The following is a 15,728-nucleotide window of genomic DNA, read 5'->3' as shown; positions in this document are numbered from 1 at the left end:
GAGCAGAAATTTGTCTCTTCCTCCCAAGGGGAGCAGCATCTTTCCCTGAGAAACACAACCCACCAGCAGCAGCTGCTCTGTGAATTACCCAAGGAACGCTCCCATTTCCCCCTCCTTGACGTTCAACAGTTGCATTTTGTTATGGACTTGGATCCAAATCTTCAACCAGTGGGGGAAGCAGGGGGAAGCTCCAGAGAATGTGGGTGCATTAAGAACATTTTTCACGCTGTTTCATCTTGCAAGGGTCTGGGGTTTCTTTGTTTCACAATGCTCTGCTCATTTTCTCTACCAAAAACATTTTATTTGGAAATTAGGAATGTTTAACCATTCAGGGTTTTTTTTTTCAGTGTTGTTTCTCTCTTCCTTTTTTTTGTTCTTGCTCTCCACAACTCCCTGACTGATTTTTCCAGTGGAAGGAGTTCCTGCCCTTGCCAGGAGTGGAGCTGGATGGTCTTTAAGGTTCCTTGCGACCCAGAAAATTCTGGAATTCTGGGATACACCGATATAACAGAAGCCTGGAATGGGAATTGAGAAATTTCCCACCTGGGATCTGGTCCATATCCATCTGTGCAAGGAGCAGTGACACCCCCAGGTGGACCAGTACAGCAAAAAGGCTCCAGCACTGCCAAAAAATGCCAGAAGATCCCTCTTGATCCCTCCCCAACACCCTCTGCAGGCCAGACCAACCCAACCAAGAATCTCTGTCCTTGCAGAGCTCATCTCGTGGGAAGGACACCCAAATTCCCTGAAATTCCATCCCTGGGACACCCAAATTCACCCAGATTCCATTCCTGTCCTTTCAGAGTGCATCTCATGGAATAGACACCCAAATTCCCTGAAATTCTGTTGCATTAAGCCTTTTCCTGACCCAGAGATGGGGTAACTGAGAGGCATTTTAAAAACTTTTATTCTATTTTCAGTCTCCTGAGAAGGGTGAGAAAATTCTGATGTTATAATTCAGACCGTCACAATCACAAGCCAATTATTTCCTAATTACAATGCACTACAAGTTTTTTCTTTTTTATTGACTGTTGTGTACAGTGAAGTACACAAGGCACTATTACTAATATTGTTACTTTAAAAATTAATGTATATAAACTTAATTATGATACTATATTATAATTACATTACATTATGTAATATTATGTTGTTACAATATTAATTATAATAATTATATATTACATCATTATTATATTATATTATATTATATTATATTATATTATATTATATCACATTACATCACATTACATCACATTACATCACATTACATCACATTACATCACATTACATCACATTAATTAACTCATGGAATAACTCATTAAATAATTTCTGATCTTTTTAAATCCAGGTGACTGAAAACTCCCATGAAAATTCCAACTCCGCCCTCTGGCAGTGGGAGCCATTCCCTGTGTCCTGTCCCTCCAGCCCTTGGAAATTGTCTCTCTCCACGTTTCTTTCAGCTCCTTCAGGTCCTGCAAGGCCACAGTGAGGTCACCCTGAAGTTTCCCTTCTCCAAATTCCCCCCAGTCAGTGGAAATGTTTCAATCTGCTCCATCCAAGGGCATTATTGAGAGGGATCTGTGCCAGGGATCCATCAGGCCCCTCATTCTGAAGGAATAAACCACGGGAACAGACATTTCTCCACTGCAATCCTGTAAATTAATCCATCGGAGTGGAGTTCATGGAATCACCAGGGTTGGAAGAGACCTTCAAGATCATCCAGGCAATGATTTGAACTGTCTTGAGTGACAGCTCCAAGAGGAATGCCATGAGGAAACTTGTGAGAGGCACAACAACAAAGTTAAATCCCAATAAAACTGAAAAGATAAAAGACTACAAACTTCATGTTTCCCTTTCAGAGCAGAAAGAAAACGACATTTTGAACTATTTATCGAAGTACAGTTGGGGTATATCACTGGAGACAATGCTTTTTTCTGTTATAAATGTGATACAGTAAATAGGATTGTAATTGGATGTGGATTTACTGTAATTCCTTGTTTCTCTGCAGTACAGCTGCATCATCTAGTGGACAGCACAGAGACTGCATTGGTTTTATATTTTTTACAATTGATGTGGGACTAATTATCTTTGGTTTTCCCCTGAATACACTTCAGTGCAGCGCTTTCTAAACCTGAATTCTGGCATTATAGATATCCACTAAAACATGCAGTGAAATGAGCTGGAAATGCAATTTTTCAATTCCATTTCTGGAATGGTTTGGGTTGGGAGGGACATTAGAAATTATTTCACCCCCTGCCAGGTTACACCAAATCCCATCCAGCCTGGCCTTGGACATCCAGGGATCCAGGAGCAGCCACCTGACCCTGCTACTGTTTAAAAAAACCCATAAAGATTTTTTGGGATATTTTCCTGTGTTCCAGAGAACATTAAATCCATCACTTGAATCACTGACTGCAAACAAACATTGCAAATTCTGCCCAAGTGTGGCACTTTTTGGACAGGATCATTTTTAAAAGCTCTTTCTTTTGGAAATGCCATTGGCAGTGTTTTCATAGCTTATTTAAAAGCTTTAATTATCAGGCTGTGAAGCTGATACTCCCTTATCTTGTCCCAAACCAGACAGGCCTGAGGGCACTCGGCAGTGATGGATGAGCTGCACACATTACAGGAGAAAACTCTCAACTGGGAGCCACTTTCTGCAGCAGATCAAAGGAAATCCAGGTTTCATTGACATAAACTGACACAGCAAAGATTTTCTCAGGAGGTTTCATGTTTGTATTTTTTCAGTGACTCCAGTGACTTCACTAAATCAACACCTCCCTTAAAAAATTAAAAAAAAAAAAATCAACTGTGCTATTTCTGCCTCGTGCTCTTTACACATGAAATCTGGGGGCTCTTATTACCTAAACAAACCCAGTTTCTCTTTGGGTGCCTTCCCACTTCAGCTCTCCTTGAATCCCAGGATCACCAAGGTGGGGAGAGCCCTCCAGGATCACCCAGTGCCACCCCAGCCCCACCAGCATCACCCCAAACCCTGTCCCTGTCCCCAGGGGCCACATGCAGCTCCAAAGCTCAGCTGAACTTCATCCCATCCCCTGGACTGTGTAGGAACCTGACCTTTGGCTGGGAGGGACCATCCTGGGGACTCCTCACAGCCCTCAAGGTGCTGAGTCTGGCAGCAGAGGAACTGTGAGTTGGAGCACCCTCAGTGTTTATTGGGTGGGTGTGCAGGAGCCTTTGGCTTTGATTTCATGGAATCACCAAGGTGGGAAGGGACCCCAGGGTCACCCAGTGCCACCCCAGCCCCAGCAGCACCACCCCAATCCCTGTCCCCAAGGCCACATCCAGACTGCTCTGGGACAATTCCAGGGACTCCAAACCTCCCTGGGCAGCTCAGCCCAAGGCCTGACCACTCTGCCAGGGAAATTTTCTGTGCCAATCTCCAACCTGAGCCTGCCCTGGTGCCATTTGAGGCCATTTCCTCTCCTCCTGTCCCTGCCCCTCCTGTCAGGAGCTGTGCAGAGCACTGAGGTCCCCCCTGAGCCTCCTTTGCTCCAGGCTGAGCCCCCCCAGTTCAGCTGCTCCCCCCAGGATTTGTTTTCCAGCCCTTTCCCAGTTATTTTTGCCCTCTCTGGCCCAGCTCCAACCCCTCAATGTCATTTTTTGGGTAACACTGCACAAGCTGGGAGAGAATCCAACTCCCTGCCCTGCTCTGGCCCAGGTTTGCAGCACCCCTGGGCAGAAGCTGAGTTTATTCCCACTGTTGCTCAGATTTGCAGCTTCAATCTGAAAGGGAATTTAGACCAAGAGGGAAATCAAGATTTTCTCTTTTTTTTCACCACAGTAAGATCCAACTCAACCCTTTTTCAGGGACCAGAGAGCCAGAGTGAAACGTTATCAGCACATCACTGAGGAGATGCTGTTTGCAGCTCAAAGTGAGGCTGAGAGGGAGAATTTTCACTCTGAAGATTTGATTTATTCTGTAAAACAGCTAGAGAGCACTCCCAGGGCTGCTGCTTCCTCAGGCACCTCAGCTCTCAGCCCTGTCTTGCACATAGTTTAGGTTGAATAAAAAAAGTTTAAGCTTAAATTTGAGGTATATTTTTATATAGACACATAAATTGCTGTGCTCTGCCTTCTTTCCTGCACTTCCAGATCCCCTTTCCTGCTCTCCCTGGAGGCTGTGTAGGAGTTCCAGGGGCACAGCTCATATCCAAAGCACCTGGAATAAATGTGGAGCCCCCAGCAAAAGCAAATCAACTTCTGTCAAACTCGTATTCACCTCGCCAGACACACTGCACAGGAGCTGCTCTTAAAATAACCATCCTCAGGAGGAAAAAAATATATAAATAAACCAGCCAAACAGCCTTATCTCCTTTAACTCTGGCAGCATTTTGTGATAAAATGATAAAATTAGAAACACAGCTGGTGTTAGAGAATGAAAAGGGGTTTATTAAAGGAAGGTCAAACAGTCACAGAAGGACCTGGAGAAAAACTGGTGAGAATTCCCCCCAAATCCAAAGGAACCTCAGGAGGCACTTCAGAGCCAGAAAATCCCAGAATCCTTAAAGCTGGAAAAGACTTTAAGCTCAAAGTCCAACCATCACCCCATGGTCACCATCAAACCAAGTCCTCAAGTGCCACATCCACGTTTTTGGACAGTCCCAGGGATGGGGGACTCTGCCCTGGGTATCCTGTTCCAATGTTTTACATGAAAAAAAAATTCCTGATATCCAATCTAAACTGAGCAGGGCTTAATGGGACTGATTAGAGTGTCAAATATGGTGGCAAGTGACATAAAAACATAACTTAGGCAAATCTGAAGGTGAATTGGCCTCAAGGATGTGAGGGATGGAGTTCCAGCTCCAGAAAGGATTTTAGAAAAATAAAACAGACAAGTCTTGTAGAAAATGAGGTAATACATTTACAAAAATAAACACTTTATAAAATCACATCCTGGAAAATAATCACAAGAGAATCCCAATTCCAAATGAAGTTTCTGCAGCTTAAATAAGGGTCCTGCCCTGAAATGCCCTTTAAAAAAATTCTCTTTTCTCCAAACCAAGGAGCTCGAGCTCCCCACTTCAGCAGAACGTTTTGTGTGGAGGTCAGCAAAGAACAAAATTCATCTGATGAAATTTAAATTATTCTTTGCTGCTCAGGTCCATTAAAAGAGTAATAATCTGGCAATAATCCCTGACCAGTTAGAGCTGTCTGAGCTCCAGGGGGCTCAAGCTGTTCCTAAATTCAAGTTGCAAAGAATCTCAGCTGATTTTTGAAGGATCTTGAGGTCTTCTGAGCGCAGCATTTCCACCAAAGCCAGGTGGGTTTTGAGGTTCTCTCTGTCCCTTTTCAACTGGGAAATCTGGAGTTGAGACAAATGGGATGAAATGATGCAAAATTTTGATTTCATAGGACATGAAGAGAAAATCTGTGAAAATCTGTAAGGATTTTATTGGTTATGGTAAAATAGTGGGGTTTTTAATTTCACAAGAGAAACTTTAGCAGTAAAAACAAAAAAAAAAAGAGGGAAAGGGAAAAATCATCAAAATTCTTACTGAGAAAATGACATAGTTCTGATGGAGAAAGGAATCTGAGCTCCCTTATTTTCCCAAGTTACCTGGAGAAGGACATGCTGGGTCTCCTCTATTAAAAACTGACAAATTTTTGCTGCTGTAGCCAAAGCCTGCTGTTCATTCCTGGCTGAAGAGACATCCCCAAGCAGGATCCTCCTCCAGCAGGCACTGGAACCAAAATGGTTGAAGAATTCAGAATTATTTGCTGCACTCCCCAGCTGGATGCCAAACGTGGCTCTGCTGCCCTGGCCCTCACCTGGGCCTGTAACCCAGCCCAGGGATTTATTTTTAGTTCTCAGATCAATTTATTCCACTCAGCAATGAATCTTCAAAGCACAAACAACTCTGAACAAGCCTTTTCTCATTAATTTATTCCCTCATTTCATTGATTGCAAACAAAGTGCAGGTAATCATTTTGCACCCCTGATGTTTGAGGCAGATTTGCCATTTGGAATAAATGCTCCAAGTGCACTGAGAGTCCCTGGAGATGAATTTCAGCAACTTCCTTGGCCCTGGAATTCCAGCCTGTGGAACACATGAGTCAAGGAAATCAAACCAGGTTAAAAGCATTTAAAATTTCATCAAACCAACAGGAAAAAGGCCTGAAAGGAGCCTGAACCTTGAGGGAATATCTGGGGCTTGAAATAGAAAGGGGAAATAATACAGGAAAGGAAATCACCAAAGCAGCAAAAGGGGAGGGAGTTAAGAGTCAAGGGTGTTTTCTGTCTCTCTTCTTTTCATTTCTCACCTGGGGGCAACAAACCAGACACAGGAGATCCAAAAATTGTCCCAGTGTGTCACTCACAGCCAGTAGAGAGCAAAGAGTGAAGGGAAACAGAAAATATTGAAGGGGCTGGAAAACAAATCCTGGAAGGAGCAGATGAACTGGGGGGGCTCAGCCTGGAGCAAAGGAGGCTCAGGGGGGACCTCAGTGCTCTGCACAGCTCCTGACAGGAGGGGCAGGGAAAGGAGGAGAGGAAATGGCCTCAAATGGCACCAGGGCAGGCTCAGGTTGGAGATTGGCACAGAAAATTTCCCTCACAGAGTGGTCAGGCCTTGGGCTGAGCTGGGATCTTACTGAGGGGAAAAAAAGATAAAACCTTGATTTCCCTCTTGGTCTAAATTCCCTTTCAGATTGAAGCTGCAAATCTGAGCAACAGTGGGAATAAACTCAGCTTCTGCCCAGGGGTGCTGCAAACCTGGGCCAGAGCAGGGCAGGGAGTTGGATTCTCTCCCAGCTTGTGCAGTGTTACCCAAAAAATGACATTGAGGGGTTGGAGCTGGGCCAGAGAGGGCAAAAATAACTGGGAAAGGGCTGGAAAACAAATCCTGGGGGGAGCAGCTGAACTGGGGGGGCTCAGCCTGGAGCAAAGGAGGCTCAGGGGGGACCTCAGTGCTCTGCACAGCTCCTGACAGGAGGGGCAGGGAAAGGAGGAGAGGAAATGGCCTCAAATGGCACCAGGGCAGGCTCAGGTTGGAGATTGGCACAGAAAATTTCCCTGGCAGAGTGGTCAGGCCTTGGGCTGAGCTGCCCAGGGAGGTTTGGAGTCCCTGGAATTGTCCCAGAGCAGTCTGGATGTGGCCTTGGGGACAGGGATTGGGGTGGTGCTGCTGGGGCTGGGGTGGCACTGGGTGACCCTGGGGTCCCTTCCCACCTTGGTGATTCCATGAAATCAAAGCCAAAGGCTCCTGCACACCCACCCAATAAACACTGAGGGTGCTCCAACTCACAATTCCTCTGCTGCCAGACTCAGCACCTTGAGGGCTGTGAGGAGTCTCCAGGATGGTCCCTCCCAGCCAAAGGTCAGGTTCCTACAAAGTCCAAGGGATGGGATGAAGTTCAGCTGAGCTTTGGAGTGAGTTTTCTTCCTGAGACACATCAGCCATGGAAGATCTCCAGCTTTGATACTGGGGTTTATAACTTCTCCATCTCTCCCAAGCAGTGAGTTTGTTAAAAAACAAATAATTCTACTTTTTTTTTTTTTTTTGGTTTTTTTTTGCTGGATCTTGATACTGGAAGCAAAATTTCACTCCCAGAAAAACTGAATTAAAATCTCACCAGGAAACAAAAAACTCCAGATACTTACTCTAGGAAATCATGATCCTTTAGAATGGAAACTTTGGCCTTTCTCTGCTTGTCCAGTGGTGAGAAATATTTGAGGAGGATATCTGCAGAAAAATACAGTTTAAATATTTCAATAAATTGTATGTATGAGAAACCACAATCATCAATTCTGACAAGAGACTTCAAGCATATTTTTAATGTAGGACTAAGATCAAAACCTGTTAAATTTTGGAGAACTTTCCAGGATTCTAACAGAAATCCTGACTCAAACTGAAGTTATGGAACACTCCAAGCAAGTTCAGTTTGTGAAGATCTGGATTTCAATCCTCAGTGCTGCAATCTAAGACATCCAGCTGGAATCTCTACACAGATGTTGTTAATAATAACAATTCTAAAAAATAACATAGTAACAAAAACCATTTTAATTAAGGAAAAGTTAAATCATTAAAGTCTATGCAAAGAGGTATCACACACTCAGTTCTCTGGTTTTGTGCCTTTCAATGCTCAGACAATCCATAAATCCAACCTGCTGAGACATAAACACTGCTGTGAGGGTTGTCCAGGGCAACAAATCCATATTCCAGCAGCAGCCTCTGATTATCGTGAGGTCCATAGCAGATCAAAACTTCCTGGTATTTTTTGCATTGTGAATTTGTCCAAATTTCATAGCTCCTTGTCTGCTCATTAAACCCAGCCGTGACCTTCAGGGAGTGAAAAATAGAAGGTAAAAGGGTGAAAAAGGAAACAAACCTTTGAATTTTGAAACCCCAGAGGATTGAAATTCTTGTTCAATTGTGGAGAGACCCCAGATCTGCAAACACAGATGGTTCCATGCAGGGCTGGCCTCTCCTGTGCTGCCCCAGCCCAGTGGTGGCACCCAGAGCCTGACAAAAGGTGGAAATTCTCTCTGCACTCCCCTCAGGCTGCTCTGAGGCTTCAGCCAGAGGTGAAATAACACAGGGACCATGGGATTTGTGTCAGGACAAGGAATTTGTCTTGCTTTTAGGAGCAGATCAGGGGGGTGTTTACAAGTGGCTCTTCCCAAAAGTTGATTTGGATGCAAATCTCCCCCAGCCACTGTGGGATGTCCCTGCGCCTTGGCTTTGCTGCACAAACTGAAATATTTGAATTATAGAATCACTGAATGTTTGGGTTGGAGGGACCTTAAATATCTCATTCCCACCCCTGCCATGGCAGGGACACCTGCCACTGTCCCCAGTGTCCAGCCTGGCCTTGGGCACTGCCAGGGATGCAGGGATGGAATTCCATCCCAGCCCTGCCCACCCTGCCAGGAGAGGATTTTTTCTCAATATCCCACCCAACCCTGCCCTCTGGCAGTCTGAAACCATTCCCTGTGTCCTGGCACTGCAGTTCCTGAGGAGCTGAGCCATTTCTCCCCCTGTGAGATCCATCCCTGCCCTCCCCACACTCCTCACCCACCACATCAATGCAGATGGCATTGACAGAGTGTGCTTTATAAAAATAAAAACATTCACTCATCTATTTTGAGCTTCTTACCTGAACATTTGGGCTGTGGTTTAGCAAATCTAAATATGGTGCCAGTGCATAAACATCTGGCTCCAGGGAGAAACAATCCCTGTGTGGATGTTTCATGTAGATTGTCCTGGTGTTTATGGTGCACCAAGCCCACTCCAAAGCGCTGAAATTAAAAATAGTTCCTGTGCTCTCAGCAAACAAAGGCTGCAGGGAAGAGAAGAAAGCTCTGGAAGATCTGAACAGCTCTTGGATCATCATTTTTTGCTCCTGAGCCTTCTTTTTTAAGGGATTTGGGAGAAGATTGATGACATCAGGTTCCAAACAAGCAGGGCAGGTGTAAGTCTTGGGTAGAACATCCAGGTAGGGCTTCCATGGAGATTTCTCCCCAGCGTGTTTCTCTGCTATCAAAAACGTGCACAGGGCCAGCAAAGGAGACACAGGGGGCTTCCAGCTATTGGGAAATAAAAATACAATAAAAATAAAATAAAAATTATGATAGAATTTAAAAAACAAGAAATAAAAAAATAAAAATAAAAAAAGCAAAATAAATAAAAAATTTTTAAAGGTAAAATAAGAATAAAAATAAAAAAGAAGAAAAAATAAAAAAAGAAAGAAAAATAAAATAGAAAGAAAAATAAAATAAATAAACAAAATTATAAATAAAATAAAATTAAAAATAAAAAGAACGTAGAAAGAAAAATAAAATGGAAAGAAAAATAAAATAGAAAAAATAAAAAGTAAAATAAAAATAAAACAAAATTTAAAACTAAAAATAAAAGTAAAAATAAAATAAAAATAGAGATAAAATAATAATAAAAATACCAATGCAGCAGACCTGCAGAGGTGAGATGGGAAATGGACACAGCAGAGTTTTACCTCTCTCAGAGCTCTCTGGAAGTTTTAAATAGCTTCTATTTAAAACTTCTTTGTAGTTCATCTCCAAGTCCTGTGGCTGATTTCCAAGGGGCAATAAAAGCTGGATTTAATAACAATTTCAGGTTCACCCCTTGGGCTGGCTTTTTTCAGGATACACAATATTCAATGCCCAGCACGAGGCTTTGTTCCAAATTTTCCAAATTTCCAATTTGTTCCTAATTTTCTAAAAGGCCCTGGCTTTGCAGCCCAGTTTTATCTTTCTTCTCCTATTGGAGCTGACTCCCAAATTACCAAAAAAAACATTTCTAATTGGCATTTAGGGCCAAGCAAGCTCTGAGGCAGCTGCAGCCTGTGCCCTCTCTCCAGCTGTGCCAAGCTAAAAGGGGAACTTAAGTATTTAGCAAATGTTCAGTATTTATCAGATGTTCAGTATATATCAAATGTTCTGTGGTGTTGTGAGGTCCCCAGGATGAGGTGAGAGATGAGAATCTGACTCCATGTTCTCAGAAGACTGATTATTATATTATATATATTATATATTATATACTATATACTATATTATATTACATTATATACTATATATTACATTACATACTATATATTACATTACATTATATTATATTGTATTATACTGTATTATATTGTATTGTATTATATTGTATTATATTGTATTAATATCCTAAAACTATACTAAAGGAAGAGAAAGGATACATCAGAAGGCTAGACAAGAATGATCATGAAAAACTCGTGACTGACTCAGAGAGTCTGACACAGCTGGACTGGGATTGGTCATGAATTAAAAACAATTCACATGGAACTAATCAAAGATGCACCTGTTGATAAATGATCTCCAGACCACATTCCCAAGCAATCAGATAATTATTGTTTTCATTCTTTTCTGAGGCCTCTCAGCTTCTCAGGAGAAAATCCTGGGCAAAGAGGATTTTTCAGAAAATATCATGGTGACAATGTTCAGTATTAAAATTTTCTCTATCTGAGCATTCCACACCCCTGAAATGCTGGCACCACTCAGGATATTCAGTTTAAAGCTCCACCACCCCTTCAGAGGGTTCATTACTGCTGAAAAAACCCCACTGAAGGCCACCAAGTGTCACTTGTCACTTACTTCTCAATGTGTCCTCCCAGGCAGCTGCTGAGGACGGTGCTCGTGGTGAGCAAACACTTCTCAGGCAATGAAATAATCACATCTCCTGCCTTTGAAGGAGGAGGAAAGAAAAATTACACACAAAAACCAGTAAAAATCAAGTGGAAAGATTAATTACTGTGGGGACTGGTGGTTTCACATTCTGGCTGCAACAGTGCAAAAGTCAGAAATTACATTCACAACGGATTTCTGAGCTTTGCTTGTTGCAAAAATCATTAAATGTCAAAAAAAACCTGAAGGGCTCCTGCATTAGAAACAGCATCACTCACCTGAAGAGCTTTTGTTGTCATCAATCCTCTGCCTGTCCCTGAAGAAGGAACAAAGAGCAGGAGTAAAGAAATGTAGATATGGAAAATCAGTGATCAGGTCAGCAAGGAGAAGCTCTAAAAGAACAGGCAGCATGTGTAACAACACAGAAATTCAGTTATGGACTGTTCCAGATATAGCTCATTTCTTTTTCTCTTTATTTTTCAGGATCTTTTCCCTGCATATCCTGCAGCATTTGCTGTCTAATTCTAGCAATTCTTCAGCCTTTTTTTCTCCCACTCATAGCAATTATTCACCTTCTTTTTCTCCATTTTTTCTTCACACACATCTTTCATCACCAGCTGCAGCTCTTGGTTTCAGAGTTTTAACTAAACTTTAGCATTTCTAGTCACAATATTTTTCTCTGATCCATTGTGTTCTTTCTGCTCTGTCTATAATATTACAAAATATTTAAAATAAAACCTACAGAGAGAGAAAAAATATAAGTATAAATCTTTACTGTAAAGATTACTAAGTGAACCTCAGCTCCCAAGCTGAACTTGCTTGGGGATAAAAAGATAAACAAGTTATAACAAGGTTGAATTCCAAAAACTGTTTTATTTCCACTTCAAATTTTGGCTTTTTCAGGCCTCCATATCTATTTTTTCATGTTAAATTGACATTACAAGATCCTTGGAAGAGTATCAGTAACTGGTTTTTTTCCTGATGTCAGACAGAATCATAATTCAAAATGAAACCAGAAATTGAAAATTCTTAGAAGAGTCAGAAATTTGTACCATCAAGAAATAATTAAAGCATTACCCCAGAACTCTGCTGGCCTTAAATTACTGTCTTCAAATCCTCTCTCTTTTAGCCACTTCTTAAGTTTAATGTATTCCAGCTTGTGACTGCAGTTGACTAAAAATAGAAAAATAAATTAATGCTATTAAAGAGAATTCTGTTGGACAATAAAGGAAACATAAACATTTTACTGTATAGTCAGAGAAACTGCATTTTGGACATTTTAAAGCATAACAGAATGGCAAGAAAGAATTGAACTAAATAAATTTGGGGTCTGTGGGCACTGGGAGGTCTCAGAAATGTGTGAGTTATTCAACATGTCCAAGGAATTTTAGAATAATGGAATATTTGCCATTAGGCAGAAAAGTGAGCTCAGAAAATTCACCTTGCTCTGCTTGGGACTGTAAACTAACACTCAGATATTTGCATATAAAAAAAGTATCATTTATGAATGCCATTTTCCAAGCACAAAGGCTTTTGAAAATATAAATAATAAAGTGACACCTTGAGGAACAATTGGTTATTTTCTTATTTAACTTCCAGGTATGATGATACCTCCATCCATAAAACTCTTCAAGTGTTTTCTTCTTCTCCTCTTTCGACCTGTCCGACCTCTGCTTTTCTTCATATTAAGCAAAATATTTTGCCGTTTTTAGACAACCTGAATTTAAAATAAAATTTAAAATAACTGATTTAGAAACATTTAAAGTCAAATTTATTACAGTGAGGGTGGGCAGGCCCTGGCACAGGGTGCCCCTGGATCCCTGGCAGTGCCCAAGGCCAGGCTGGACACTGGGGCTGGAGCAGCCTGGGACAGTGGGAGGTGTCCCTGCCCATGGGGATGGGATGGGATAGGATGATCCTTCATAGACTTATGGAATATCCTGAGTTGAGAAAGATCCACAAGGATCCCCCAGTGCCACCCCTGCCCTGCCCAGAGCCCACCCAGCCCAGCCTGGGCATCCCTGGCAGCGCTCTCGGGGAGCTGTGGCAGCCTCGGGGCCGTGCCCATTCCCTGGGCAGCCTGGGCAGTGCCAGCACCCTCTGGGGGAAGAACCTTTCCCTGATCTCTTTCCTTTTGCTAAAATTGCCCTGAACTGCACCTCGAAGAGCAGCTTTTCCCTGCCAGGACGGAGGGCCGCAGGGAGCCGGGATCACCCACAGGCGCTCGGGCTGCTCCAGAGGCCGGCCCTCCATCCCATCCCGTTCCTTTGGGTTGAAAAGACCTCAGAGATCATCGAGTCCAAACCCCATCCCCTATCATCTCATCCCACCCCAGAACTGGGAATCTTGTACTAACCAACCTTCATTCGCCGCTCGGCACAAACCCCCGGCACGGGAGGGACAGAAACGGCCCCGGCAGCGCTGCGGGAGCGGAACTTCCTGAGGGACCGCCCGTGCTCCGCGCACTGCACCTGGGAGCCCCAACCCTGCCAGCCCAGACTGTGATTCCCGAGTCTCTCCCGGGCTGGAATTGCTGCCCGGCGTCCCAAACCCACCTGCAAAGGGGACACAAGGACCGACATTCCCTCGCTGTCCGCCTCCGCGAGTCCCCGCCCGCTCTCCCGCCTTTGAGGCGGGGATGCCCCGCCATCTTAGGGGTGTTCCCATCTCCCTTCCCCGCGGTTTGCGGGTGTCTGTGCTTTGGATATAACTTGTTCTTTCCTCGCTGTGTGGAGCTGAGGGACGAGGGAGAGGTGCCCGCGGTGCTGGAGGTGGGTGATGGGGTGCTGGGTGTCCCCCCTACCGGACCCTTCACCCCCGTGTCCCCCCTGAGGGCGTCGGGGTTGATGGCGGCCCGCGGGTTCCCTCCCCTGAGGGGGACGGGACAAGGGGGACAGAGGGAGACTTGCGGTGAGGGGAGAATGGCGTTCCTGACCCTGGGGCGTCACTCGGGAGATTCCTGGAGTGATATATATTCGCTGGATGCCTGCTTGGGGTTACAAGTAAATTAGGAAGAAAAAGATGGTAACGATGCCAAAAGAGGGCAAAGCCAGCGTTTAAACTTGTTTTTGTGGGGGAAATGCAGCTTCTTTAAATGCACTGTATCGGTTAGAAAAGCAGCAATCAGGTTTTCGGAGGCTGTGTTACACAACCAGCCATTGTAGTCAGCCTGTGCTCTGCTGTTTTTTCCGGAAAAGGTTGTAATTGCTCCTCTTGCCTGGCACTGGAAGATAAAGATACCCCATCCTTTTTTTAAATTGTTTGGGACCTTAAAGATCATCCAATTCCAGCCCTTGCCATGGACAGGGATACCTTACACTAAACAAGGTTGCTCAGGTTTGGAGCCTGAAGTTTTCAGCAGAACTTGAGCTGACCCAATTGAATATTCCCAAAAGGTGTAAAGTCTTTCTGTGAGGTGTAAGTGCAGAAGAGCTTACTCCTACAAAAAGTTAATTTAGTATGAAAGGTTAGTCACTTGTAATTTTTAGTTGAGACATTTCTTCTTTTTACCCATCACTGGTTGGCTTTTCTTCAGAACACTTAACACCAGATATCTCCGTGAATACCTCATGTTGCCTTAGGAATTTACACGGCTTGCACAGGAATGTAGTTTCACATAATCCGAGGTGGAATTTTAAATAATATTTTAAAGAAAAAACACTTCCCTAGGGAGGCTCCACACTGCTGGAAATGTTCAAGGCCAGGTTGGATGGGAGTGACCTGGGGTAGTGGAAGGCGTCCATGGCAATGAGACAATCTTTAAGGTTGTGGGGGTTTTAGTTGTTGGTTTCTCTGGGTTTGAATTGAAGGCACTTGAGACAGTAGTTCATACTGGGATTTAAGAGTTTATTATTTCTTATCAGTAAAACAGTGTCACTACCGTGAGTTCAGCAGCTTTTCATTAGAAGGCACAAAATGGCCAACAATCTCTTGTTACAAGGTCTTTTAGGACTGAACTATCCAATTAAGAACTGACACCTGGATTATTTTCCCTTTTAACCCAATAACTGATCCCACAGAGCTGCAATGGGGACTTTTCTGCCCAGTTACAAAATGCCACCCAAACCCATGGAGAAGAAGCATGAAGAACAAACCCAGGACGACACCCTGTGCTCTCCATCTTGCTTCCATCCACAACACACTAAAAATCCCCAAACCTCAATTTGTCACCCAGTGATACACCTACACTGCTCTCTATAATCTATTTCACACTTTTGTGGATTCCAGTCTATCTTGAAGTCTGGGAAACTTTCTCCATGAATGAGGGTCAGAGTCAGTGCTGCCCTGGGGGTCAGGGCCCCCGGAGCAGACACAGAAATATTCCTGGTGCCCTGGGCTTCCACAGTCCCTTCCAACCCAGACCATCCCGTGATCCTAATTCCTTTCCAAACAGCCATTCTGTGTGTCTGACTGACCTTTTCTTTGCTGTTGCCAGTTCCCGTGACCTTGGCTCACGTTCCCAGGGGACAATGTCCAACGTGCGGGTGGCAGTGGTGACGGGCTCCAACAAAGGCATTGGCTTGGCCATCGTGCGGGCGCTGTGCCGGCAGTTCCCGGGGGACGTGTACCTGACATCCCGGGATCCCGGCCGTGGCCA

The 15,728-nt window shown here is 43.9% G+C and overlaps 2 protein-coding genes across 6 annotated transcripts in view; one reads left to right on the top strand and one right to left on the bottom strand.

The window, feature by feature from the left end:
• Nucleotides 1–207: 207 nt before the first annotated feature.
• SETD4 (SET domain containing 4) lies at nt 208–13,783 on the bottom strand. Of its 5 annotated transcripts, none has more exons than XM_031062613.1 (11): nt 13,687–13,783; nt 12,743–12,848; nt 12,209–12,304; nt 11,410–11,447; nt 11,102–11,190; nt 9,121–9,550; nt 8,129–8,303; nt 7,625–7,706; nt 7,269–7,349; nt 5,582–5,705; nt 4,393–5,326 (listed from the first exon to the last, which is right to left on the bottom strand). In XM_031062613.1, the coding sequence occupies exons 2-11, from the start codon at nt 12,813–12,815 to the stop codon at nt 5,192–5,194; spliced, it is 1,323 nt and encodes a 440-aa protein (XP_030918473.1). In that variant the 5' UTR covers nt 12,816–12,848; nt 13,687–13,783; the 3' UTR covers nt 4,393–5,191. The 5 variants fall into 5 exon arrangements, with proteins under 5 accessions (XP_030918476.1, XP_030918473.1, XP_005427864.1 ...); XM_005427807.2 differs by lacking the exon at nt 13,687–13,783 and adding an exon at nt 13,492–13,619; XM_031062614.1 differs by lacking the exons at nt 7,269–7,349; nt 13,687–13,783 and adding an exon at nt 13,492–13,619.
• The window catches only part of CBR1 (carbonyl reductase 1), a 6,483-nt gene continuing 4,519 nt past the window's right edge, over nt 13,765–15,728 (top strand). Inside the window, exons 1-2 of the mRNA XM_005427789.2 lie at nt 13,765–13,902; nt 15,567–15,728. The exon at nt 15,567–15,728 is cut by the window's right edge and continues 155 nt beyond it. Of these exons, the coding sequence (XP_005427846.1) occupies nt 15,601–15,728 (128 nt within the window). The 5' untranslated portion in view covers nt 13,765–13,902; nt 15,567–15,600. The remainder of the gene's footprint in view (nt 13,903–15,566) is intronic.

This window comes from Geospiza fortis, unplaced genomic scaffold (genome assembly GCF_000277835.1).
Source record: "Geospiza fortis unplaced genomic scaffold, GeoFor_1.0 scaffold96, whole genome shotgun sequence".
In the NCBI taxonomy this organism is placed as follows: Eukaryota; Metazoa; Chordata; class Aves; order Passeriformes; family Thraupidae; genus Geospiza; species Geospiza fortis.
This window is presented reverse-complemented; position numbering and strand designations above follow the sequence as displayed.

Coding starts and splice junctions, on each gene's coding strand:
- SETD4 (XM_031062613.1), bottom strand. CDS start 12,815: ATGAAGAAAAGCAGAGGTCGGACAGGTCGAAAGAGGAGAAGAAGAAAA. Junction 9,551..11,101: donor CTGGGAGGACACATTGAGAA/GTAAGTGACAAG, acceptor ATTTCCCAATAG/CTGGAAGCCCCCTGTGTCTC. Junction 5,706..7,268: donor AGTCTGGCAGCAGAGGAATT/GTGAGTTGGAGC, acceptor TTTTGGTTCCAG/TGCCTGCTGGAGGAGGATCC.